The sequence below is a fragment of the Struthio camelus genome, chromosome 8 (assembly GCF_040807025.1).
Source record: "Struthio camelus isolate bStrCam1 chromosome 8, bStrCam1.hap1, whole genome shotgun sequence".
Lineage (NCBI taxonomy): Eukaryota > Metazoa > Chordata > Aves > Struthioniformes > Struthionidae > Struthio > Struthio camelus.
Window position 1 is genome coordinate 11,771,735 of NC_090949.1, and position 25,746 is coordinate 11,797,480.

A 25,746-nucleotide genomic window follows, 5' to 3' on the forward strand; every position below is an offset into this window, starting at 1 on the left:
GCAGCTACAGATAAAATTTGCAGTTCATTTAAACAAACAAGAAAATCCAAGTTTGGTGCTTTTAGAATTAATTCTGTCATGAACAGGAAATAGTCATAATATAGGAATAGAAATGCTTCCTATTCTAAAGTTAGCCTATGTTTATTTTCATTGTTTCATAGGCAGCACGTCAGAAAACCTGATAACTATTCAGCCTTCTTCCTTTCTATATAGATAGATATAAATAAATGCAATACTTACTTCAGGACTTAGCATTCGTACCCTTAAATTAGTTCATTCCCAATAGTTATATCAGAAAATACTACCCACTAATTATTTTGTCATGTTTAAAGTACATTATTCCCTGGAAATTGTTCAGGAGTTTATTTTTTAAGACCTCTTCAGTGGGATTCATAAAGATATTTAAAAGTCACTAACAATGTTGTTTTTCCGGATGTGAAATGGCAGTGACTAATGTCCATCTAAGCCCTTGGAAACCTGATTATTTGCTCTGAGCTTCAGGAGTAGGTAAAAAATACTATGAAAACCCTGCATTTGCACTACCCTTGTGAGGATGAAGAGCACATGCACAAAGAACAACTTCACAGACTCGCTGTGGGAGCAATGCTTTAATTTTAAATCTTGAAGACTGCTCAGTGTTGGCAGCACATCACTCTGCAAGAGCCTTCAGTAGGGCTATGACAGAAGTACTGCCTTACAGAGCTTTAGTGTCAGAATATGGCCTTAAAGCTGTGCATCTGCCCTTATTCACCCTCCTTAGAACATCTCTCTTCCTTTCCAAGAATACCTCAAAAAAAAAAAGATACACTAAGGGACTGAATTAAATATGTGCTTGAATTTTGCACTGGAATGGGAGCAGGATATTCAGTATCTTGCAGTGCTAGACTCTGGATGTGATTAGATTGCACTCTGTGCTGTTGCCACACTCACGACTAAAAGTATGCTGAAAGTAAGTCAAATAGGCAAACTCTCCAACTTCCTGTAGGTGGATACTGGAACATCTTTCTATGTCAAAATATACTGTTTAGAAAAACATTTGTTGGGGGTGGAAGGGAAATGGGACGTTGAACCCATTTCTTTGAATTTATCAAGAGTGTATGTCTCTCACAAATTAACATGCCAGGAACTTAAATCAGAATGGTGTCCTATTGATAGTACATTAGGAACTGGAATATGCTCTAGAATATAACATGGGTCAAGAGTTCCATAGGAAAGGCTTCCCTGCAAATTGCTTTTTTTTTTTTTTTTTTTTTTTTTTTGAGTCTTTAATGCTGAGCTGTCATCCAGAGATGCTCATGGTGCAACAACCTAAAAAAACTCCACTTAATCCTATCTCGCTTGGCTCACAGTAACAATGGTTTTATCATTGAAGCATTTTTTCTACAGAGCGCTGACAGCTCTTTTCTTCTTCCCTCCTTTACAGTGTCACCCTTATATATTTGCCTTGACACTGTCTTCACATTGTCTTAACATTGTTCTGACACTTATGAAAACTTAATCACTGTAGAAAACAGCCATGGCAATGCTGAGAAGAAAAAGGGAGAGTGCTATAGAAATTGTTAAGGAACTGTAAAGAGTTACATGCTAGTAAAAGCAAGGTCTCACCTTTTCAGAATCAGATTCCCACTAAGTTTTAATAAAAATTGCTTTATAAAAACCTCAATCAAAGCACCTCAAAGAGAAGTCAGTGGACAGCTATGGATTCTGAACCTGAAGTTCATAGTTCATGTCTAAGTGACAACCCCTTTCATTCCTGTGAATTCAGGTCCTTCATGAGACCTACTTTAGCTCACTTTCCAGGGAGTATAGCATGCTGGAATACTGGAAAATGTTGACTCGAAGAACACTCCAGCAGTCATGGCTACTAAGCAGACCGTTCAAACTGGAAGGCCCTTTTGGGCAGCAGTCAGCAAAGAAAGGTGGCAGTGAAGGAATCACAACAGATTAGCTGCAGTGTTATGTAAGCCCTCTGCTAACAATAAAATAGAACTTCATGGTGTCGGTTCACAACTTAAAAGGGAGCAGCCTAGAAAAAGAGTATCACCCCATAGCGATTAGCCTAGTACATGCTGGCTTTTTGCTTGTTACCACATTGTTCAGCATGAGTGGGGTAAGTTCAGCAAGTGTGAAGTACTGAATCTCTGGCAGGGGGAAGCAAGCTACTTGAATGAGCAACAATAACCCGAAGGGATCTCAATATCCAGTGCATCAGCACTTCTGTCCATGCAAATTAACACCTCATAAATGAAGGAAGGTGATGATTAGCCTACATTTGGAAATAAAATTAAGTCACTACAGCAACTGCTATTGAACTGTTACACAGAAGCCAGAGAGCAAATGAAATTGTGACAGTTCACATTTATATTTACTCATTAAAAATCAGGTCCATTTTTTCCCCCAGCTCACAAATAAAAAACAATTAATATCTTTTTAAGAAAAATATCACCACTACAAACGCATTCTGAAATCAGAATCAAATTGCTTCTTTCATGCTGAGCATCATTGCTACTAAAAAGCTTAGGCTGGCCAAATTCTGATTTTACGGGGATTCTTTTGCAGTCCTACAAATCACCATTGGTTTTATGCAGAAAAAAACAGTTGGACCTCAATAAAAGTCACTTCATGACACATAAAATAGATTTCAGTCCAGCAAGTTACCTCTCATCAGTATACACAACTATGATTTTGCATATGTGCAAACAAGATATTTGAGTAAGCAGCAATCAAGCCAATTATAACTGATTGGAGGATATAATTTTACATCTTTATAAAGTAGAGCTTTTTTCATTTTATTCAGTACATACTATGACATGTTATTACTGGAAATCGTGCTCTTAATAGATATTAACTCAGGTGATTTCAATTCAACCGTGGCATCTGCATCAAACACTCCTACACTTAGAGGATAGAAGGACTAAGGGTCCTTAGTCCTGGGTCCAAGTAAACAACTTGCAGTCCTCAGCATAGGATTTGCCTATGACTACCACAAACACTTACCACTAAATAAGTATTACAAGAAAACTCTAGTTGCTTGGCTCCAAAGTAGATTTTATCCACTTGCTTTTTCCACCTGAGGCAGCCATAAAGAAACCCTGAACTGGAGTTTCCTAACAGCTGTTCTACACAGATAATGTACTCCTGCACCAGTGACTCAGGGTAACATAGTCCCTGTTGTAATTGTTTTCTTCTGCTTGTCTTTTGCCTGGGTCTGGGCTAAGCTGAAGTCAGGAAAGACCCAGATGCAGTCCCAGTAGTGGTAAATCCATATGTAGGAGAGAATATAGGGGTAGAGAGCATTTTACTTTCATTTTAAAGACCAACATAGCACAAGTCCCACACTCTGCCCCAACACAACAGAAAATTTAGGCTTTCCTCCTGATTGTAGTATATCCACATAGCTACCTCACTTCCGTTATCCTAAAGAGAAAACATGCAGTTATCGAAAAGAAAGCTCATTTTCTTCTAGCCCAGTTAAGAACCAAACCTGCTTTGCCATAGCTGAGAGGTCAGCTATGACAAAGGTGTATAAATAGCTGCTGTTCCTGGTCATTGAACTGAACTTCTAAGCAACTTCTTAGCTGTTTTGGGGTAGCAGGGGCACAATGATGTGCTGAGATTCCCCATCTCTGTGTGGCAAGTTAAGCTTTGTGGTTCAACACTTCAACAAAATTACTACCAATTTGGATGGAAATTTTGATCATTAGGAACCACTTCATTTTTTTCCAGAAAAAAACCCCCACTGTCTATTTCCAACTCTGATACTTATACAAATCCTTGATGCTTAGAAGAATAAGTAGGTAATACAATAACTACTTGATACAATTGCTTAATACTATATTTTCATGCATATAATCAGCATCTTACCTGAAAAGTATAATGAAAGCACATTCATCCAAGCTCATCAGCAGGGCAAGTTACATTTCTCTTTATGTGATACATAGTGCTCCTTGGGAAATCAAACAAGGACTGGTTCTCCAGGAAGACTGCCATAGTCCCTCTCCTGCTCCATTCCTGCAGCTCTTTCTCTCTTATCTCCAGGTTAATTAGGGAGGGAGGAGGGTCTGAAGCTCGTTCCCTTTGCTGCAGAGCCCCTGGCCTTGGTTGGAGAAGCCTGATGCCTGGGTCCAAGTAAACAACTTGCAGTCCTCAGCAAAATGGAGCTATGCTGTTCCAGGGGCACCAAACTGCCCTGGCAGAGACACTGGAGGCAGCCTAGGGCAACTGCCCTGGCTGCAGGGCAACCTATGGACAACAGCCCTGCCTAGCAGTTGGGCACTGAACCACACTCCTTGCAGAGCAAAAGTCTTTTACTGAAATCTCCCACATTGCAGGGCTAGCCTGGCAATAGGCACCTGAACAATCTGGTATGAGGCTGGGCTCCAGAGTGGTAAAAAAAACCGTAGCTCCCACCACTAGTTCCCTAAGGAACCAAGGAGGCTCTGGGGAACAGAGGTGCTAATTTGTAATCTGCTGACAGATCTGTACCTGTCAGCCTGCAGCTGGCTCCGTATATTAATCCCAGCAGGAATCTGACCCATATTACTCATGAACTGAACTTTCTGGTTTCTCAAATGTAATCTGTGAATGCTGTGTGTGGAAAATATAGTGAATCCTGTATGCCCGTCTAGCATAGATACTTAAGATTGCAGGATGAAGAAAATGTTAGTAAAAGTTTCTTGCCATACCAGAACTGAGAGAAACAAACCTCACTCAGGCAATATATGTAATTTTTGTTGATACTGACTGAAAATGTGTATATGTGGAACAAAAGCAAGTTGTGAACCTGAGGAAGAGGGATTTTGGAAGGTGAGGTTCAGTAGCTGGTTGGCAGAAATTACTAATACAGTAGTTTGATAGGATTTGTCTTAAAGGAAACTGTCTATTGATCTTAGTGTTAAAATTTTTTTTAAAATAACTTTATATGTACCCCTAGCACATGATTACAAGCTACTATGCCTCAGTAAATGAGGGGACTAAATTAAGGATGCTCTTCAGTTTTATTTTATTTCTTAGGCAGGTAATTCTCCTGTATTTACTTGCAATATTTGAATAGTGTAGTATTTGATCAGTATAACAATGATATAATTAGATACTAGAATATCTTAAACGTGTAACCTCCTAGCAAAACAAATCAATATATCTAGCTAATAACATATGATACTAAGAATAAATTGAGCACGTAGATTACAAACTGATGCTCATCTAATTAATTTTGTGGCTAATCTCATATATTGAAGCTCGTTTTCTGTCAAAACAGAACAGAGGCAAAATTAGTCTAAAAATTATTAGCAGAAATAATATGTTCCCATTTACCCAGAGGAAAAAATGAACTTTAAATGCAGCTGCCGTAGATCGCTTGAAAATCTAGGGCTGGATGCAGTTAAGATACAGACAGGGCACAAAGGAGGGGACTCTACGTAAGTGTAACCACTTTTAACTAACATAATCCATAGCCTAAATGCCAAATTGGAGATATGATGCTCCAATTGCCCTGGCACGTTGAAGGACAAACATTTTACCAGTCCTATACTATTAATGCCTACAAGATCCCTTGATCATTGATGGAATTATATTTATTACAGCAGGCTGCCATGGTCAAATCAATTCCAAATTGTCTTGAAAAGATACCACAGGTGAACTACAGTTGAACCTCTAATTAAGTAAGATAGTTTCTTCCTTGAAAATGAGACACTGTTTTAGTAGCACAGTAACAGAATGCCTTGTTCTATCTATAATTAATCTAATTAATCTATAATTAATAATCCTAAAGATCAAAGGAAACGTGATTCTAGAAGAAAATGGCTTTTGAAAATCCTCTGGTGCTAAGTAGTGACAACTACTTCTCAAGCCATTCTGCAGTTTTTTAGCACTCGGTGCCCTTTTGCATCATAGAACAGGCCCTGTCATAAAAAAAAAAAAAAACCTCTCTGAAAAAATGCTTTCAGTGAGATACAGTCAATAGATATTTATCATTTATTCATTCTTGGCATCAAATCTTTCTTATTCTATGCCTGGCCTCACCTTTATTATTGTACAGATCTTATGTATTTACGTAGCACAATTTCATACAAAGTAGAGTTAGGTTGCTGCCCTGTAAAATACACTGCACTAGTAAGTCTCAACTGCTATCATTTTGAAAGAGGTCCCCTCCCCTAAAATAAGGAATTCTTTCTATTTTTTCAGCACTGTATGGCACCAGAGTTTCTTTTGATAGAGACAGTCAAGAAAGCTTCTCCATATCGGCAGGCAAGCTGATGAGGCTTTAGTTCTCTCCTTCTCCTTGCTGTCTTATTTTCCGCTCCTCAGCTATTGTATTGCCAATGTCCCAAATTCTCCCTCTCTCTTAAGAGCATAGCGCAGATTTGTATGCACACAGGGTTCCACTGTCACTGCAGCAGGGATGGCTAAAGCTTATATCTGGGCTTAAAGCTGGCCAGAGCAGTTTTATTGTCCTTCAAATCATTGTGCAGAGTGTGAGCTCTGTAACAGAGCTCCAGAGGCATCTGTATTCTCCCTGTCGAGCTGGCGCCATAACTGACCTTGTGTCTGAGGGTTGGGACAATTACTGCAAGAAGATTTAGCTCACTTACCAGCCACACAAAGTTAATGTATCTTTCATTCCCCATAAATCCAAACCTGCTTTGGATCAGGCCTCGGGTGGGGGCGGAGGGGGAAGGAGAATGCGTGGAAAAGAAATAAGACAAAAGAGAAAAGAAAGAATTAGGAAAGGAAGGAGAGACAAGGGGTCAAATCTCTCTCTCATTTGACCAGATGAAATAAGTAGTTTTCTCAGAGGAGGAATTAAAGGAGAATATTAACAGGAAAATTAAAAAAAAAAAAAGAAATGACACTACTACATTGATTACTACTGAATAGTGTTTATTTATTCATGATTTTAAATTTTGTATCATTTGCTAGCAGAACTCGTACTGCTCTCATTTTGATAAAGGCTTGCTGAATACCTCTACAGCTCTCTGTTTATAGGATATATGCCTTAGTGGCAAGTGTTTCTATTCTAAAGCACACCATCACATTAGGCTTATTGAAAGAATTTGCCTTTTAGTGATATTCCTCTAATATGAGGGGCTTATTACTTAGACTGTTCTCCAAGGAAGACTTCTGGGCATACATTGATACTGGTGAATGTTCTGATTTTGCTTTACTTTCACAGTGAAGCATCTTGCAAAGGTATCAGAGAAAGGCATCCCTAATTACAGAGTGGCCTTTCCGTTCCTGCTCTTGATATTCCTCTGGGCCAGGTCACTTCTTCTCAAAGGACACCTTGCAGGCAAAGAATGAGGAAAAAAAATATTTAAATGGCCTCCTTTCAGATATTCTTGGCATTACTCCTGACATAATAGAGAATTCCCCTCGTCTTGACTCTTCTAATCACAGAGATCTAGGAAATGTCTGAGGATGGTTTCAGCTTTCCTAGTGAGATGGGATGGCTCCACTGGCTCCTTTGCTTATAGAAATTCATGCAAAGAAAAGGGACAGTGGTAAAGGGCCATTCTCCCTGTTCCACTCCACTTTTGAATGTTAGCTAGAGTGACTTGAGTAGAAAATAGGGACTGGGACTGATGCTACAAGACCAAGAAATTCCCTGCAGAGATCTCCTGCTCCACGTGTCTTACGCTAGTACAGTTCATGTAATTACCCTGAAGCACAGAACACTTGTACTATGCACTGAGCATGAAAAGCGCTTTGAAAGTGCTAACATTTCAATGTAACACCTAAAAAAAGTCATCTTCTCCATGTCTGGCACGTGCAGGTTTGCAGCTTGAGGATTTTATCTTAAGAAAATCAGTTCCATCTGAAAGGCACTGCCAGGGAGCAGCAAGTGTGAGCTGCTCTGCAAGGGAAGGCGAGCTGGGAGCTGTGGGCAGTAGCAAGGCAGGCAGGACAGTGGCCTCGCAGGCAAGGACACAGTCCCACAGTACTTGCGTGAAGCGAGCACACTGGTGACTGTAGCTAGGGTCAGCCACAGTCCAGTGACTGCCAGACAAGTCCATAGTGGTGAGGCAGGTCTGAAGTCAAGCCAGGAAGTTAAGTCAAGTGAGTCCGGATCAGGTCTGGGGACAGTAACCAGGGTCAGGCAATGGTCTAGTAGTGATCACCAGACAAGTCCATAGTGACGAGGCAGGTCTGAGGTCAAGCCAGGAGGTCTAGCTCATAGGTCAGGGTCCAGGTCCAGATCAGTGGGGCTCATGGCTAGGCAGATACCAAGGGTGAGAGCCTGACCTTAAAAGCAGCTCCCAGAGAAAGAGGGGCAGGCCCCTGCTGAGGTTTCCCAAGGCCACAGAGCTATGCTCTGAAAGTTGGCCCTAGCCCAGGCAGGCAAATGCCCAGGAGAGAGGATGCGCTCTGGGCCTGACAGGCAACAAGTTTCAATAAAATCCTGTACCCTGAGCTGTGGGCAACCACAAGAAAAGGAAGATCAGCTGGTGATCCATCACCTGAAGTGAACGTTGGGATAAAAGGCCAGTCTGACATCATGCTTTTCTGTGTGAAGAGGTTCCTGACACACTGAGTTAGAATAAAGACTTTAGCATTGCAGAGACACAAAATGTCTTAGAATCAACTGTGGCTCTGGCTGTACTGCTTTAAAAAAAAAAAAAAAAGAGGATCAAGAGTTGACCCTTAGCCTCAGGACCAAGTAGCTAGCCCTGACAGGCTCATGTGCACACAGATTAGACCCTTTTGTTGTAGATGTGTCTGGGACATTTTAAAACAGACCAGGGAGTGAATTAACAATTAACTGAGTACTCAGGTAACCAGTGTTCTAGCCCACTCCCTGGCCTTCTTTTATTTAGCAGCATAGAAGTATCCTCTGAATGTTTACAAGACCTCTGATGGTACTGGTTTTTCATTGCAAAATAGCAATGATCTGGCATTTCTGGAGATGATGTGTCACATTACTGAACTGGTATTTGTTTAGGTGTTCAAAATCAGGCCTTAGAAGGGAGTCTGTGAATAAACTTCATCTCTAAGTTTTTTCTGTTATGATTGTGTAGGAGGCAAAAAAGGAAAATTGTCACCTCAGTAGAACATCAGGACTGCCTTCACCTCCACCGAAAAAGTAATCAAGTGACTCAGTCAGTCAGACAAGTGCTATGACAGAAAAATATGCCAGGGCTGATGGGTGCAGGAGGTCTACCAGGCCAGTCTGACCTGGCAGTGTCACAAGCTCCATATATTTTGCTGTCAACACCACTACACAGACTAGCCATCATGTTCTGCTGCAAAGTGAAAGGCAGCCAAATGAGCTGCATAAATAACCATGTGTGATAAAGTCAGCTCCATGATTTGAACAGAATGGTAAATGTCAAATTTGGGACTTACTCTCCAGATACCAGTTTAGTAGTAATTCTGATTTTCTGAGCAACATTCAAAAATTCATGAATGTCTCTCTGCATGGAAATAGTTTCTGTTGTCCCTCAAACGCTGTTCAATTCAAGTCCTCATATGACAGGAAAAAAGATATGCTCTGCATCTGGCTGTTCTCTTGGTATTTATTTCCACCATTCAACTTCATTTAATAACATTGCATTACTGTGGGATGCAATTGAGTTCTTGGGTGTTATCAAGTGAGAGCCTATCCAGTCCTCTCTAGGACTGCAGTAGGGACAAGGAGAGGGTGGTAGCTGCTAAGGAAAGGTGGGCCTTGTGGAACAACAGTTCTGCAGGTTATACAGTATGTTGGGGGGGGGATATTTAGTTTTGCCACTAATCAGCAAACATGTCCTGAAAACAGGAGAGAGAAAGCCATGGTGGTCTATGGACTGAGACTAGCCTGGCATTTCCTTTCATGATTTTTACCTGTATGAGGTCCGTGAAGATCACTCTGCTGGTGCAGGTCATGACGACAGCATTCTTCTTCTTCAATCTCAGTGTCGTGATCTTGGTCCTGGTATGTAGTTGGTAGTTTCTCCCATCACAGGAGCTCAGACAAGGATAGTAGACAGAATATCAGTTGTGCCAGTTCCCCCTGTTCAATTCTAGCCTGTCCCAAGGTATAGGAACTGGGACTTCTCCCAAGCAGTCTCTAAATCCCAACTGGTAATAAGCTCATGCGGAGAACAAATCCTAGGTGATTTCTGTGAAAAGGAATTATTTAGTAGTTAATAGAAGAGGCTTGTACTGATTACTCTTTTTACACTGGAAAGTAAAAAGTCCTTACAAAGTTTAACACTCTGAAAAACAACTTAGATTTCGCTGTATTTACTATGCATCGTAGCACCACTGAGGCTTTTTTCTCATTCATGTGGCATTTATATCACAGTGCACTAAATTATCAGTGAAATAATGCTGATCTGCCACAGGGCTGATTACTTTTTAAAAGACTAGGGAGTCAGGAGAAACAGCATCATGACTTTGACACAAGCAAGAGTACCGTTACTTGGTGAGAAACTGAAATTGTGTCAGAAAAGGACAATGCATTCAGTGAGCCTGGAGGGACAGCCTGCATTCCCGTGGCTGTATATATCAGTGTGATGCTAGTCAAAAGTCGGATCTGACGTTGCTATTCTGCTTCATTTTGTTGGCTTCAGCAAAATTTAGGCCACAGCTGTGTTACTGAGAACCTTCTGGAGGCAATCTCCATCCTTCCTCAACATCTGCACACATCTGTACACAGCTTTGCACCTAGAAACTTTAAAATATTCATTTCCTTATGGACTTCAAAGCTGAGCACAGTAAGCCAGCTGGAAAAAAGAATAGATCTGTGTAAACCCTTATGTGTTTTGTCATGATTTTCTCCCCTGTTCTAGTACCTTAAAACATACCATTTCCTAAATATGATTTGTTGCTAGAGGTTAGGCTTTGCAGAAGGTGTATGATGCATATGATATAATATTCTTTGATGGCATCTTCTATTTTTCTGAATACTATAAAAACAAGTACTTGTGGAGATTATGTTGAAGCAGGAGTCATCAAAACCTAGCTTTGAACATATGTGATACAGCTGGCAATAATATTTTCCTTATAATTCACTAGTGTAGTACATTTGACTAATGAGCATATTCATAATTTCTTGAAACCAAAATTTAACCATGACTAATAGAGGGGAAAATCAAATTTTCTGAAGTCTGTAACTAGCAAAGGGGAGGTGAAAGTATCCCTCACCAGAAGAGAAATTCTTGCCCCATGTTAGAGGTTGGTTTGGTGCATTTCTAACAATCACGACTTTAAGCCCTGATTGACTTGAAAAAAAAAATAGCACCTGGATCTGGTTTAGATTATTTGTGGCAATGTTTTAAAATCACTGCACCTTTATATGCTGCAATATGTTAGAATCATGGCTGTATGTCATTTTCATATTAAGAAGAGGAAAGAAGCGATGAAGTGGAGGATAGCGTCAAAGATAATGGCAATTTAAGAGGATGCCTTCCTCTGGTTTTCAAAAGCGAACAACAAAAGGACATATAATTTGGACCTAAAGTCAATTTTGCACTTGATTTTCATCCCCTCTGTTCCAGGCTCAGTAGATCAAAGAGTTAGCAGCAATTAGCAGCATTTTTGGTCACTTTTTCTTTCCCATGTTAGTGGTTAAACACAGTGGTAGTATGGTTACTAGCACGTTTTGACCTAAATGAAATCTAAGAGCCATGGATCAGCAGTGGCTCATCTCTGTGAGAGGCAGGGTCTCCCAGTTCAAGCTCCTTGCCGAGTTTCAATTCAGTGGGAGCCAGGAACACAACAGGAGCAGGAAGCCTCTATCTTACACAGAGGCAAAATGCCACAAATTGCTTCCAGGCTCTAGATAGGCTGTGAGACTTTGCGACTCACAAGGCAAGCTCTGGCCTCTATGAGAGAGCACAGCTCCTTTGCTCCCTGATTTCCATTACTCCGCAAGAGCCAAGAGCAACTGGATTTCACGCAAACTCACAAACTGACAGTTTTACACTATGTTACTTCCTCTGTTTCTGAAAATCTTTCCATTGATGCAGAGAAGTGAGACTGTGATTTCATCTTTCCGCAACCCTATAGGGCTCTGGCAGTATTTCCCCCATTGTTTTGCCATGTGCCTGCTTCCTAGGTGTACATTTTGGCCTTCCTTCTTACCACCTGCATTAGCATTTTGCTGTGTTTCCAGCTGCAAGCATTGCTCTCATATATTTTCTCCACTTCCCACAGCAGCACTTGCACCCCTCAGTGGGTTCACATGACAGGTTTGGAAATGCCAGACTAAACTTCTACTAATTTTAAAAGGCTTGATGCCATCTTGGTAACTCTTGGGAGCATGGCAGGAGCAACCCCTTTCAGAAGAGTTTTATCAATCCACTTGTCTTTGTCAAGATACCTAGAACAAGTCCATTTAGTCATGCTAAAAACCTCTCTAATGGCAAGCAATGCATGACAACATTTTAAAGTATAGGAGATGATTCTGACAAAATTCACCTCCCTAACTAAACCACCTGGGTTTTCACATCTGAGATCTCTTCATTTCTACAAAAACTCTCATCCCACAGGAGAGATCTTTACAATGCATGGCTCTGTATTCTATGTTGTATGTTGAGGATGAACCCACCTTTAATGAAGCTCCGAGAGCAGCGCAGGCAGAAAAAGTATTGATTGTGTCCTTGGGACAAAGACATTTAACCTACAGAATGATTTAAAAAATCACATAAAATTGTTTTAAATTTCAAACACAATTATTATTCATGTTCTTTGCCTCTGAGACACTGTTAGAAGAGCTGGCTTGAAGCTGACCCTCAGATTCCCACCACCATATATTGTTTTGTGGATCAACTGCTTATTTATCATCCATGTCCCTGTGTAGAAGAATCCTGTTCCATTGTTTTAAGGAAAAACTCTATTGCGTGAATTCAACTGAAAAGAATTTTCATCACTTCTAAATAGGGAAGATGCAACACCTAGCTATGTTCATGTCTTTACTCTTCTCCAGACTTAGAAGGTAAGAGTGTGCAGATATATTTTGAAACTATTAAAGAGGAATATTACATTCAAATAGAGCATATACAGCCATGGACATTGCATAGCAGGTATCAGTTCACTTTCCAAATCAGTGTCTGCATTATTTATGGTAGTGGATGTCAACTTCCTTCCGGGCCTGATCAGCCACTGTCCTGCCTCTCATATAACCAAAAATATCTGTTCATAAAAGCACAATGAACACTAAGCACCATCAACTTAAACTGCAGTGGTGTAGTGCCAGATATAAAAGTAAAGAATGGGTAAACTCCTTATAGTTCACTGCAGAAACAAGTCTGTTTACCATTGAATATGGCACTGCTAATAGGGCCAGGCCCTGATGGCAAGTTAGGCCTGTTGTCTTTTTCAGAATCAATCTGTAGGGGATAACTGTGACCTATGTTGGTATAAGAAATGGGACAAAAAGAGAGTAGGGAACAGGGCACATACTGTGTTCAGAGGCATTCCAGAAGATAGATGCGTGGCATCTTCCTCCACAACAGCTAGCCGAGCGTTTAGAGCACTGTGCAGTCTGTCAAAGGGTTTTGCTGTGACATTTTCTGCGAGCCCTCCTGGTGGCCTCCGGTAGGTCTGGAAGATGCTGTTGGCTAGTGAATCTCCCCTTTGGCACTTTAACAGCCCTCTTCAGCTCATGGTCTTGATTCTCTTCCTGTTTCCAGAACAGACACTATGGTATAACGCAAAATAAAGTGAGAGCTGCAGGGAATTCACTGCACTGAAACAAAGGATAGAAGTGAAAGGGGACTATGAGAAGAAAGCATTTACCTCACTTCTGTGGTGTTTTTGAGGTGTCCACTGCTGACCACGTGCTTCAGAATTAACGAGCTTCCCCCGTTCCCCTCATTTTCCAGCATTTGTGAATTATATGGGAAAGCAGCTGTGAACGTGTCTGCCAAGTGAGTGCCTTTGAATTAGCCCGTCGGAGTGGTGGCTTGATAGGTAGGCAAGGTGAGGCTGTTTTGTAGGAAAGCCTATCATACTGTTGCTGTATTTAGTATAATCAGTAGGTGTGGCTGTAAGTATTCTTGCTGAAGCGCTCATAGGATAAGGAAGCCTGGGACAGCACAAAGACAGAAGGACAGCAAAAGAAAATGACAGCACGCTGTAACATTCTTCATTCTTGGAGAGTAGCACCAAATTAGCTTGAGATTGCTGCAATGATCGGAGAATAGTGAAATGGAGACAACCAGTTGTGTAATTTGACTCACAAATAGCTTTGATCTTCAAGTGTTTCCTAAACAACATTTTAAAATTGTAATACTACTCAGTTGTTATGCTAATATACTGTATAAATACTTGTGCTTCAGTAAATAAGTAGCTAATTTACTCTTCTTATTTCTGCTGATACAAATGTTTTTGAGAACAAAATTCGCCTTTTCAATAGAAGCAGAATATTTTGAGTAACTACCTTTTTTGTTTTGTGCCTGTGTGTGTGGTGGTGGTTACTATGGCAATAATCTGGATTCAAGATTTAAACTCTGAAAGTGGTTTCTATAACAACATGTTAGGATGTTTTGGCCGTACAGCTGAAGTAAAAAGATTCAAGATTAACCCTTTATGGCCACAACATGTGTAGCCACAATGACAAATGCTTGCTTGTTTGTCAGAAGTATGTTTATACCTTCCCAAGTACATTAAGCAGATCAAGTAATAATTCCAAATATGTATAGAGCAGGTCAGGTCCTAGGGAGGTGCACTTCCATCCTAGGTGAAGGTTGGAAAAGAGAAATGACACCACAGTAACTATAAACTGCTTGTTACATTAAATAATTGAGACAACGTGGGAAAGCAGAGAAGCAATGAGTGAAATTAGGGTGAAGGGTGCAATACACAAATAAGTAGGGAGATGGGCAGGGAAGGGATAAAGTAGCATTAGTTCAAGATTTAAGAAGTTTGAGTCTTCAGTCTGGAAATCAGAACTGTGTGGAAAAACCTGAAATGGGCTATTCACAGAGAATCTGAATGGAAAAGCTATTTTGAGGGCTAAGATAGCCCCTTACCTGGCTTTGTTTAATCCTGAATGGCATGTTCTTATGTCCTTTTCTTTCCCATATGCCAAATGCTTATCCACACATGGCATCTCTTCTTTTTGGTCTATGGTGAAGGTATCTGATCCCAATTTCTGTCACTGTAGATTATGCAGCTGTGCTCATCTCTTCTCTGGTTCTTCAAGATACATCAAGTAGCATTTCAAGACTGAATATATATGCACACCCACAACTTTCTAAGGCTGTCTTGGCAAGGAAGTTATTGTCATAGTGATGAACTGTATCTTCTATGTCATAGTGACTGCAGACAAACTGAGATATGCCTAGTTATACCAAAGCCAACCATTCTTCAATGCAGCACTAAATACCTTGCGCAATACTTGAATATTTCCAGTTAAATGCTAATTATTTGAAGATCTCACTAAAGTCACAGAGCCTGATATTTCAGTGATAGATTCACACATTTGTTTTAACATCTCAGGGCAAATTTTAAACAATAAATGAACACAAGCATTGAAGGTTCTCCAGACATACTTCTTCTAAGTCCAGACACAGGGCTATTTGAATCCTTGGGAATATGTTACACTGATTTTTCTAGTGAAATTATTTGGTTATAAGGTAAAGCCTGTGAACAAATAGTATGTGCTGTTGCTGAGTCAACAGAAAACAGATTGAAATAGTAGTGCTAAGAAAAGCAACTGTTGCCTCATTTACTCCAGTGAAATTTTGTCTGTCAAAATGATGGACAGCAACCAAGACATTGATATTACCAGTTATTTTAACACATTTTTTAAAAAGCACATATTTTCTATTTTTTTTTTTGAGAGAACATCATTTTTTCCTATTTCCTAATTTTATTTTTTCCTTAGGAACATTTTAAAAATTTAATTTCTCAACTTCTAGACCAGCATATGCATTACAGCAAGAGATAGGAAAATTAGAGACATAGCAGCAGACAGGTACCTTAATATGTGTGTCTTTAACAATATGTGGATGTTAGAGAATGATACCTTGCCTTAGTTTCCCTCCAGCTAGGGCATGATTAGTTTTCTGGTATACATTCCATTCCATTCCAGAACATGTGAGTTAAGAACAAAATGTCAGATTTTGCTGTGACCTGCATTAGCTGTATTAGCTGGTGTAGCTTCCTAGTTTTAATTCAAAGAAGGTATGAAATAATAGCTTTGTGTTAAAAAGAAAAAGAAAAAGCCCTCCCCAAAGCACAGTAGGCTTGTCAATGTTGATGACTATATGACTATCAAGAAGTTAGTTATGTTCTGTTAGAAATTTTTTTTTTCTAGAAAATAGACCACCTCTGTTAAGAAGGTCAGAAAAATCTCTGAAGGTTAGGTAAAAAGACCCTGAAGCAGTTAGTGCTGAGAGCTTCTGTGAAGCTCAGAGTCCTTCTTCAGGAAGAAAAGGCACATCTGAAAAACAGTATTGCAAATTACAAGCAGCCTACAGGTATGTTGAACTGATTAGCCAAGTCCAGGCATGACCAAATTCAAATGGACTCAAGGTCATAATAAAGTGATTAGTGGTAATTGAAATTTCATTTAAAATCCTGCTGCCGATTATGATGTTTCACCAACTTGTAGGAGAAGTCATGCCCAGAAAGAACAGGTCTTTGCTGAAAAACATTTCTGTCAAAAACAGCCTAGCAGAGTTTGTGAGGATTTGTTTACAGACCTTGAATAGCTAACAAAGATTGCTTGATCAGATTCTCAAAATTGGGGATCATCAACTTACTTTACTTTTGATTTTATGAATTTAAGATGGCAGAATACTTTGAAAAGCCTACAAGAATTCTATAGCCCTCTGAATCAAACTGAATCTAGAAGAAATCCTCAGGATTCTCAATTAGGAAAGATCTGAGGGTAAGCACTTCAGAATACCTGCTTTACTGAGGAACGCTAGTCTTCTCGTCAGGAGTCAGAACATCTGTACCAAATTACCTTGGCCCATTCAAAACTCCTGTCCTGTTTATGTTAACTTTCCCACTAAATTAATTTTTGCCCTCATCCATTGTCATTCTCATGCACATTGTCATTAGTGCATTCCAACATCATAAACAATATTGTTTTGCATTGTTACAGTGGTTCTGGGTCACTAAGGAGTCATTACTAGACAGAAATCATGCATTTTTAGTGCCGATTAGTAATATAACCTCAATTATTCATGTACAAACAACATCACTTCAATGCACTTCACTAAGCTTATCCAACTGACTCTCTCGTTTTGGATGTTTCTTGTGCCAGCTCTCTACAGGACTATTGACATACCTGTAGTAGTACTGATGATTTTCCAGTAGGTGGCAAGCTTTACTGCAAAGAATTTTGCAGAGCACAATCTAGGCGATTCTAATGCATTTCATCTTCTGAATATACTGCCAAACGTCTCATCTACATCAAAAGGATGCAACCATGGAGTAAAATGCTTGGCACTAATTCCTCCAGTATTAGATTAATGTACCGATGTTTATAAAGAGACTGATAATTACTTCAGATGTCAGTCAGTGTAAATCCAAAGTGATCAGCATTTTGTTTCAGTGTTTCTAACACTGAATACAAATTTTAAGAATCTCTGTCAGAACAAGTCACTGCTTAAGTGATCTTAATTGGTTAAGAATGAAAATGACTATGTGTATCTGAACTAGAACGTGAGGCCTTTTCAGGTTATCCCTATGCAACATTACCAAAAGTCAAGCTCCCAACAAAACTAAAATATTTATTTCCTTTTCTTACATCTCTTTCTGCATATGTAGTAAATAATCTCAGACTGAGCCAGCCTTTGCCTCAGACACCATTATACTCTGCTACATCACATCTCAGAGCATAGGGGGGGTTCAGATTCTACGTTACGTTTTTTTTTTCTCTGCTATTTCCATGTAGTTCTGAATAGTGTTAGGTTTCCAAACCCATTCTTCCACTTTACTCCAGTGCAGCAGGGAAACTGAGTTTCCTTTTGGGAGGCAGGGATGCAGTGTAAATAACTTCTCAAGGAGGTGGAAAATGGTGCTCTGACTGTGAATCCAGGGTCCAACGATTTTCTGACACGTGTCATTTAGGAACATGACTCACATCAAAAAATCATAGAAACATCCCGGTAAACTGCATACCATTTGGTAACCACAGCTTGATAATTACATGCTCTTTGATGATTGTCTCTTTGAGATGGAGCTTTGTTGCTCAGGCAAAACTATTGTATGGTACCCCTAACAAAAACTCTTGATCCTAGTCTTTAAATCATGAGCAAGCTAAAACTCAATAACAATTACATCTCTGCCAAGAACTTCAAAACTCTTGTGTTCCTCAAGAACTACAAAAATAATAAAACCCATGGCACAGTGCATGAGAAATGAAGATAAAACTCCAGAAGTCCCTTAGTGTTTTGCTGTAAACTTTTAAAACAAATCAAACAGAAACATCCTCCTGGCATTACTGGAACAAACACGTTTACATTGAATTGTCCATCAGCAATTTCTGCGTAAGAAATTTGTTTTAACAAAAGCCAGAGGAGCCAAAGTTAAGATACTAGTGTTTAAAAAAATCCAAGAAAGGCTTATTGTTTTGCATTTTCCCTGTTGTGGTTTCACTTTGGAGAGAAGTTGGTTGCCTTGACTACAGACTATGCTTTCAGGGCTTCATTTCTTCTTCCCTCATTTCCACCCACTATTAGTGCCACAGTGAACTGTGAAACTTTATGTGTACCAATGCTCAAAACTAGTATGCTGCTGGCAGAACTGGAAAAAAGCAAACCTTCAGCTTCTCTTATATGCAGTCATTTACAACATATTGCGTTGTTGCATGCAAATTAACTCTGAAGGAGCAGTAGTAACTTGCCTCTCATATCAGAGTGGTTCTACTCAAATACTTCAATGATTGACCTGACCTCTTGCAGTTTACACAGTACAGTAGTTAGACAAAGTTATAACTTAATCATAGTCTAATATCTTCAAATGCATTGTACACATGCAATTTTAATGAATTTTAAGTAGACAGACAGTTTGAAAGGCAAGCTCTTTATTTAGAGTTGCTCAATCCCAAGAAAAATGTGAGATGAAAAATTTCCTAAGAAACCCATTCTAGCTCATTTTAACTCTAATTTATAGATTACAGTCAACTTTTGATTATCCAAGGTAAAGAGAAGAAACTAAGTACATGGATAATATACACATATATGTAAAGTGGGGTGTTACAACATACATAAGAGTGTGCTGAGAAGAAAGGTCTGTGATACTGCTGACTGTGGAGCAAGTCAGTATATCTACACCATGGCCAGTCTGTTATCTTGAATTTTGCTTTCAGTAAGTGCTGTGAGCTGAGAAATATACAACTAACATAGCATAGGGATGCAATATCTGCTCTCAGTGCAGAACTGAGTGTTAACAGGTGAGAGAAGATTGTTTTAAAGGCGAGCTAAATTAGAGGTACAATTTTTTTCCTGTTTCTGTTTTACATAACTGGAGATAAAGCTCCAACTCTCAATCTGCTAATCAATTCTTAGCTTTCTTTCTTAATGAGGTCTGTCTTCACCTGCGTTAAATAAAGATTATCTAGAAGCAAGCATACTTTCTTCTAGATACTTCTTCTCACTATCTCTGCATCAGAACAGAAAAAATCAGAACAACAAAAAATAGGTCAAACAAAAGCATTTATCAGGTTTCCCTTATACACGCAACCCAAAGAAATAATATTTCTATGTAATCCTTAAGACTTGTTGATTTGTTTTAAATCATGGTGTCACTGTTGCCATCTGTGCTACTGCATAAATCCCATTCAACTTGTTTGAACAAATATTAATTAGGTACTTCACTCAATAAACATATCCATTTACGTCCACCAGGTTCATTCAAATTTGTGCTTTTTGTTCTCAGAGGCACTACTGCTCATGTGTACATGCCATCTGGACATGGTCCTGGGCAACCTGTTCTAGGTGACCCTGTTTGAGCAGGGGTGTTGGACTCAATGATGTCCGAAGGTCCCTTCCAACCTCAACCATTTGATGATTCTGTACGTCTCAAGTCAGAAGCCGCAAGAATGAAGCACAACTCACTTTTCCAATTTCTGTATTTATTAGTATAGTGTCATATCTGTGTAAGCTATTTAAGTCTTTTCTAAGCTGATAAGGCCTCCTCAAGCTTTCTTCTTCTACCTCTCGTTCCTGGGGCTATAACCAAGTTAAATAATTATATTACGTATTAAAATATACATTATGAAAAATGTGCCCTCATCACTCATTTTGTCCTCTCTGACTATCCTCAGTTGATGTTTATTATTCTCAGCTGATCAGTCCTGGCTTTTCAGTTTCCCAGCCAGCCATGGTTCTGTCCCAGGTCTTTATCAGCATTGATCAAGCTCCAGTTATTGGTAAGAGTCTCTACATGCTCATTCTCTTTCAATGCCCATCTTTTCTACTGAGTCCACTATCCTGACTCTAAGTCCCAAGAACTGGAAAGAAATTAGAAACTGGTCTGAATTTCTCTGAAAAGTTCAGCTCATCCACATTTGCACAAGTCACCATTCTGCCATTCATTTTCAAGTTAATTTAATAAAGAAAATAGATACTTTTTATATCCAAATATGACTGTAGAATAAATGTAAAAACTGAAAGAAGAAAATGGGATGTTTTGAGGACTCACATATAGATTGTTTAATGCAACTTTCATTCTCCAGCCCGCATGAACCTTTCCCTTCCGAATCATTACCTTCTTTCTGAAGGAAATGTTCTCCTTTATTTCATAGACTCTCAGCCAAGATATGACTGCATTTTTTTTCCTGTGATACAAACATCAATTTTTTCCTCTAGTGGCATGCAGAATATTTGTTTACAGTTTTACTGCTTGTATATTTTGAGGAATGCCACAGCATAATCACTGGAGAAATCTGGTGGTATTCAAATGTTCACTATACAGTAGAGGATTTCCTTATAATGTGGCAAAAATCAGTTGCAAAAAATTGTACTAGATAAAACTCTACTTACTATACTTCAAATCAGATTTTCCTGTCAGATCCGTACAAATTAAAATACATGTGTTTGGCTCTTTAAATCAGTATTTATATGCTCTCTCTCTTCTAGGTATTTTATATCAGTAAATAACTACTTGCCTGACTTCTCTCCATTAATGGGCAATCAGTGTCTATGAGATTTGATCTACTTTTGTTTCATTTCACTAGCAAACTATTTGCAGGCAACTTCAGGATTTCTTCCACTGGCACCTCCTAAGCATTCCTAAGCTTAGTCTCTAAACACTGTGTTTGCAGTCTTCTCTTTGGTTCTTACCATCTCCAGCAGCCTTGAATCAGGTTATGTCTGAATGAACAAAATTCCTGGATGCTGCAGGAAGCGTACTGGTGATTAACACCATTTCCACTGACCCATACTGATAAAAATGTCATGTCATGACAGAAGCAACATGACATTATGAGGAGATGATGTTAGTGATCACTGGAGCCCTATTGCACTCTTCACCTATATCTGTGTTGCAACCGGGAGACATGATTACAGCACATATAAATGTATTCAAGCTTTAGTCTAGCTCACTTGATACTGTGGGCAGAGTAGTTGTTGTAGCAGGATTCAGCCCATGTCAATTTACCTAGCTCATGCTCAGTATTTGGCACCTTCACTGCTATTGCTTGGTATCCCTATCACTAAATTAGACATAGTTTATGTATACCTGCTCTACTCATAACATCTGAATGCTGACATTTCTTATGTTATGGAGACGATTAGCCATGATTAAAACGATACAGTTTCTTGGCAAAATTCTTGTTTTCTTTGACGGGATAGAACATCCTTCACTACTTTAACTGTATTAGGGTTTCTCAATTGTGGATTATGAATAATGCCAGTAGCAGCTTTCTCCTCCTTGACTGGGAAGTGAGAAGTAGCTATTATTACTATCTGCCATTCTTTACAGCAGCAAGGCAACTCCAAGTTGCCTTTAATCCTCAGTTCCTGGAGGGAAGCGGGGGAAACGTTCACACCATGTTCACCATGTCCTTCCAGGCTGATGGCACTCCGAGAGCAAAGAAGAAACATTTTGTATCCCAGGTGTTTGGGAGATCCTTTGTGGTAGAAGTGCTATATAGATGTCAAAGTACTGTTCTAATCAGTAAGTCAAAAATAAAATCCAAGGGCATAATGGATTGTGAATCACTTGAGCTCAAACTGTACCCAAGTCATTCAGTTTTATTGAACTCCAATACAAACAACTTCCGCCACACCAGAATCCAAACTGGTACTGAACTGAAAAGAAGTGGTTCAACTCCTTGTTCTAATAAAAAGATATTGTCTTTAAAACACCTAAATATATTTCATATTGTTGATTGTGTCTGTTGATCAAATATCTGCGACAGTGTTGTTAGGGTTAAGCAATGAATTTGCAACCCTGACAGACCACAGCTGTTGGAAGAGGCGAGAATCACAACCTATTCATATTTTGATAGTGTTCTTTGTTTTATATTTATTAATCGACTGCTTGCAGTTATTAGTTCTGTTTTCTTCTCAACAGTCAGCAATTGGAACTATTAATTTTGAAAGAAGTTGTGGTAAGAGTTGTATTTCTTTCTCTCTGTTTTACTGCAAGTGCTCTGGAAGTTCTCAGTGTTTTCTGTTTTTCCTTTCTAGAGTCACTTTGCATGAGAAATGATTCCAGGTGCCTGTCAAACTCTTGCCAAAAGAGCTCTACATGCATTGCTGGTGATAAAGACAATACCTGCCCTTGTGCAGACATATCAGTTGACACTGTGGAGGAACTCTGCAATAAAACCTATGATCCTTGCTCCTCAAATCCTTGTCTTCAAAACGCTACCTGTTTAAGCTCTGCTGGAAACTTCAGCTTTACTTGTGAGTGCCCTGCTGGGTATAATGGAACTACCTGTGAAATAGCCATCAGTGTGTGTGACACAAACCCCTGTGAACATGGAGGCACTTGCCAATATGGCCTGGCTGGCCCTACCTGCCTTTGTCATGCAGGCTACACAGGTACTCTCTGTGAAGTGGATTTCGATGAATGCGTTTCTGAACCATGCCACAATGGAGCAGTGTGCAGGGATGGGGTTGATGAATACTCCTGCTACTGTGTCCCAGGCTATCAAGGCAAGCACTGTGACCTGGAAGTGAATGAATGTGTTTCAGATCCATGCCTGAATGGGGCAATGTGCCTGAACCAGATAGGAAGGTATGATTGCATCTGTCCGCTTGGGTACACAGGTAAGTACTATTAAAAACAACTTTTTCTTTGTGTCATGAAGAGCAACCACACATAGTGTTCCAAGATTTATTTCCCCCTCACACTTATTTGGTTGTATCTGTATCCAGCTCCAGTGGATGTTGATGCATTATGGGTGATCTTATCACTTGGAACTAGTGGTGCTAGATAGAGAAGGATTAAAGAAATCTCACATTTTCCAAAAAATCTACAGAGCAGTTCCATGAAGATCAAGGCCTAGGTTAACTTTCCTCTTAAAAGAAACATTATGAGAACGCGTGCCCTCAGAATGCTATACATACATTTTGGTCCTTGGACAAAACCTATTTTTGACAGTGATATTTTAAAAATTAGATCTACTTAGACATACTTGATTTCCTAACTGAAACAAACTATATTCTTAAACCTTGACATTTGCTTTTTGGGAGCATATTCCTTTAAAAACCTTTTTTTTTCCCCTGTCTTCCCTGCCACTTTTCTGAGGAAAAGTATCATGTTTAGAGATTTTCAAAACACCTAGTTCAGACTTTCTTCCTCTTCTATCAGCTTTCCTTTATCCACTATAGCTAATAGACCCCTTTTTCCACTTCTACTTTGCTGGAACTTACAGCAAAATAAATTAATCTATCCTTTTTCCTCAACATCAGTTCTAAAAAAGGATATGCCTTTCTGGTTTCATTGTGCTGATTGTTAAGCTATATAACCTACTGATGCATATTGTCCCCTTTTACTATGTTTCAAAATCACTCCTTGATCAACAGTCCGACTGAATCCACAGGTAAATTTTCTTTCTTTCTTTTTGACATGGGACAAGTTTCTAAAATGTGTGTTAAATGTTCTTTCTGGGGAGAAGAGAAGGAGCAATATTTCGATGGGTTCTAACCATTCAAAAAAGGCACCTCTGCCTCCTCTATGGAGCATTGGCTATATTTCATGTGAGATAGTAAGTTACAGCTAGATGTTCTAGAAGAATGGACATTTATCAAGAATGGAGGTTTGTGGTTCATATTATCAAGAAAAATTCACCTATACACCCCATTTCTCATTCTTCCATTTTTTAGTAGTTCAAAGTTGAGGACTTTTATAGTGCATATAGTGAACTTCTCAGCTGAGTTAGAAATCTTGGTATCAGTTGCAACTATGAACTCAAATACAAAAACAGTAAGTATGGTATGAAAGCCTAGAAATAAAGATTTTCAAGACCAGAATAAGGCAAAAACATCAAAGACTAGGGAAAAAACATATCCTGCAGATGGAGGAAAAACAGATTACAGCCAAGCGTTTAGCTTTCTAAACAGAAAGAGGAAAGTGTGCCACTATATCTTAAAAACCCATCCCTCTGCATGCACAGTGGCTACACATATTCTGAACTCACTGCTTAAGCTGTGTAAATTTAATTTTCTGACTAATCATAACTCCTCTCCTCTTCCCAGAAACAGAGTATTCATTTGAAACTAGGACATTATATAAATTAAAAAGAAGGAAGAGTATTATCAGGTTTCCGAACTGCCCATTTTTTTGATAATTCCATTTTGTATGGTCCCATTTTTAAGATACTTGTGTGATATTTCTTGCCTACTTCCTTTCCTGGAGGGCTTATAATAGTTCAGGCAGATAGTCCCCCTCCAGTTTCAAAGCTCTGTTCAGGGATAGGACTGCAAGAGATAGCACACCAAATCATTAAAAAGAGAAAAGGGAAGACGCTTTAGTGACAGATTGCCATCAGGTTAAAAAAAAAAAAAAATTCATACAGCAAAAAAATATTGGGAAAAAACACACCTACTACTTCAACTGATGCAAATGAATAAGACGTAGTTTAAAACCCGATCCCAAAAGCCCCACAAGGGAGGTGAAGTCAGAGGTAAAAAGCAACTTTCTAGTGTGTGGCAGCATTCAGCTGGAAGTCAACCCTCAGTTAATATCCCTCGTGAGCAAAGAGAATGTTATTTGAGGGAAGCTCATGGCTTTCCTGCCACCCTGCTGCTGGCAGTGGGTGTCTGAGCTGAGGCCAAGCAATGGGAAAACTATGCAGCTAGGGGAAAGCCAAAGACCATAAGGAAGCAAAAAAACTATTAACAGTCAGCTTGGTTACGCTGCAGTGATCAGACTCAACTCAGACCTGCTCTTGTAGTCAGGAAACTGTATTTGTTAAACCTACACTGTCACTGAGGTCCAGGACTGGATCTATAGCCTAGGAACTCAGTTTGAAAGACAGAATATGCACCTTAGAGACACAGCAGAAGAAAATACCATAAACTAATAAAGCCCAAACAAAAATAAATGAAGACTTAGATCAGCACAAACTGTTGGAGGAAACTCACTCTTATGATAAAAGTGGAGTGACTCCAGCAAATTCTGCTATTTTCCAGGCTGATGCTCTTTGGCTGCACTGAAATCGAGCAATGTCACTCCGAGTGCTCTACAATCGGTACAAGCAGAGTTAAGAAGTGAGAGAGCCAAGGAGGAGTTCTAAAATATAAAGCAGAAGAGATTTCAGTGTTTTGACATACAGCTCAGACACAGCTTCCAGCAGCAAAGAGGCTGATAATAATAATTCTATAAAGGAGCAGCTGACACTTCCTTCAGCAG

General features: G+C 39.4%; 1 protein-coding gene across 6 annotated transcripts in view; it reads left to right on the forward strand.

Annotated features, from left to right (window-relative positions):
- Window positions 1-25,746, forward strand: part of CRB1 (crumbs cell polarity complex component 1) — a 166,212-nt gene that overhangs the window by 34,649 nt on the left and 105,817 nt on the right. For all 6 annotated transcript variants that reach the window (XR_011142464.1, XM_068952099.1, XM_068952095.1 and 3 more), the window contains one exon: window positions 22,575-23,159. Coding sequence is in view for 5 of the 6 variants with exons in the window: in XM_068952095.1 (XP_068808196.1) it covers window positions 22,575-23,159 (585 nt within the window). In the remaining variant the exon portion in view is untranslated. The remainder of the gene's footprint in view (window positions 1-22,574; window positions 23,160-25,746) is intronic.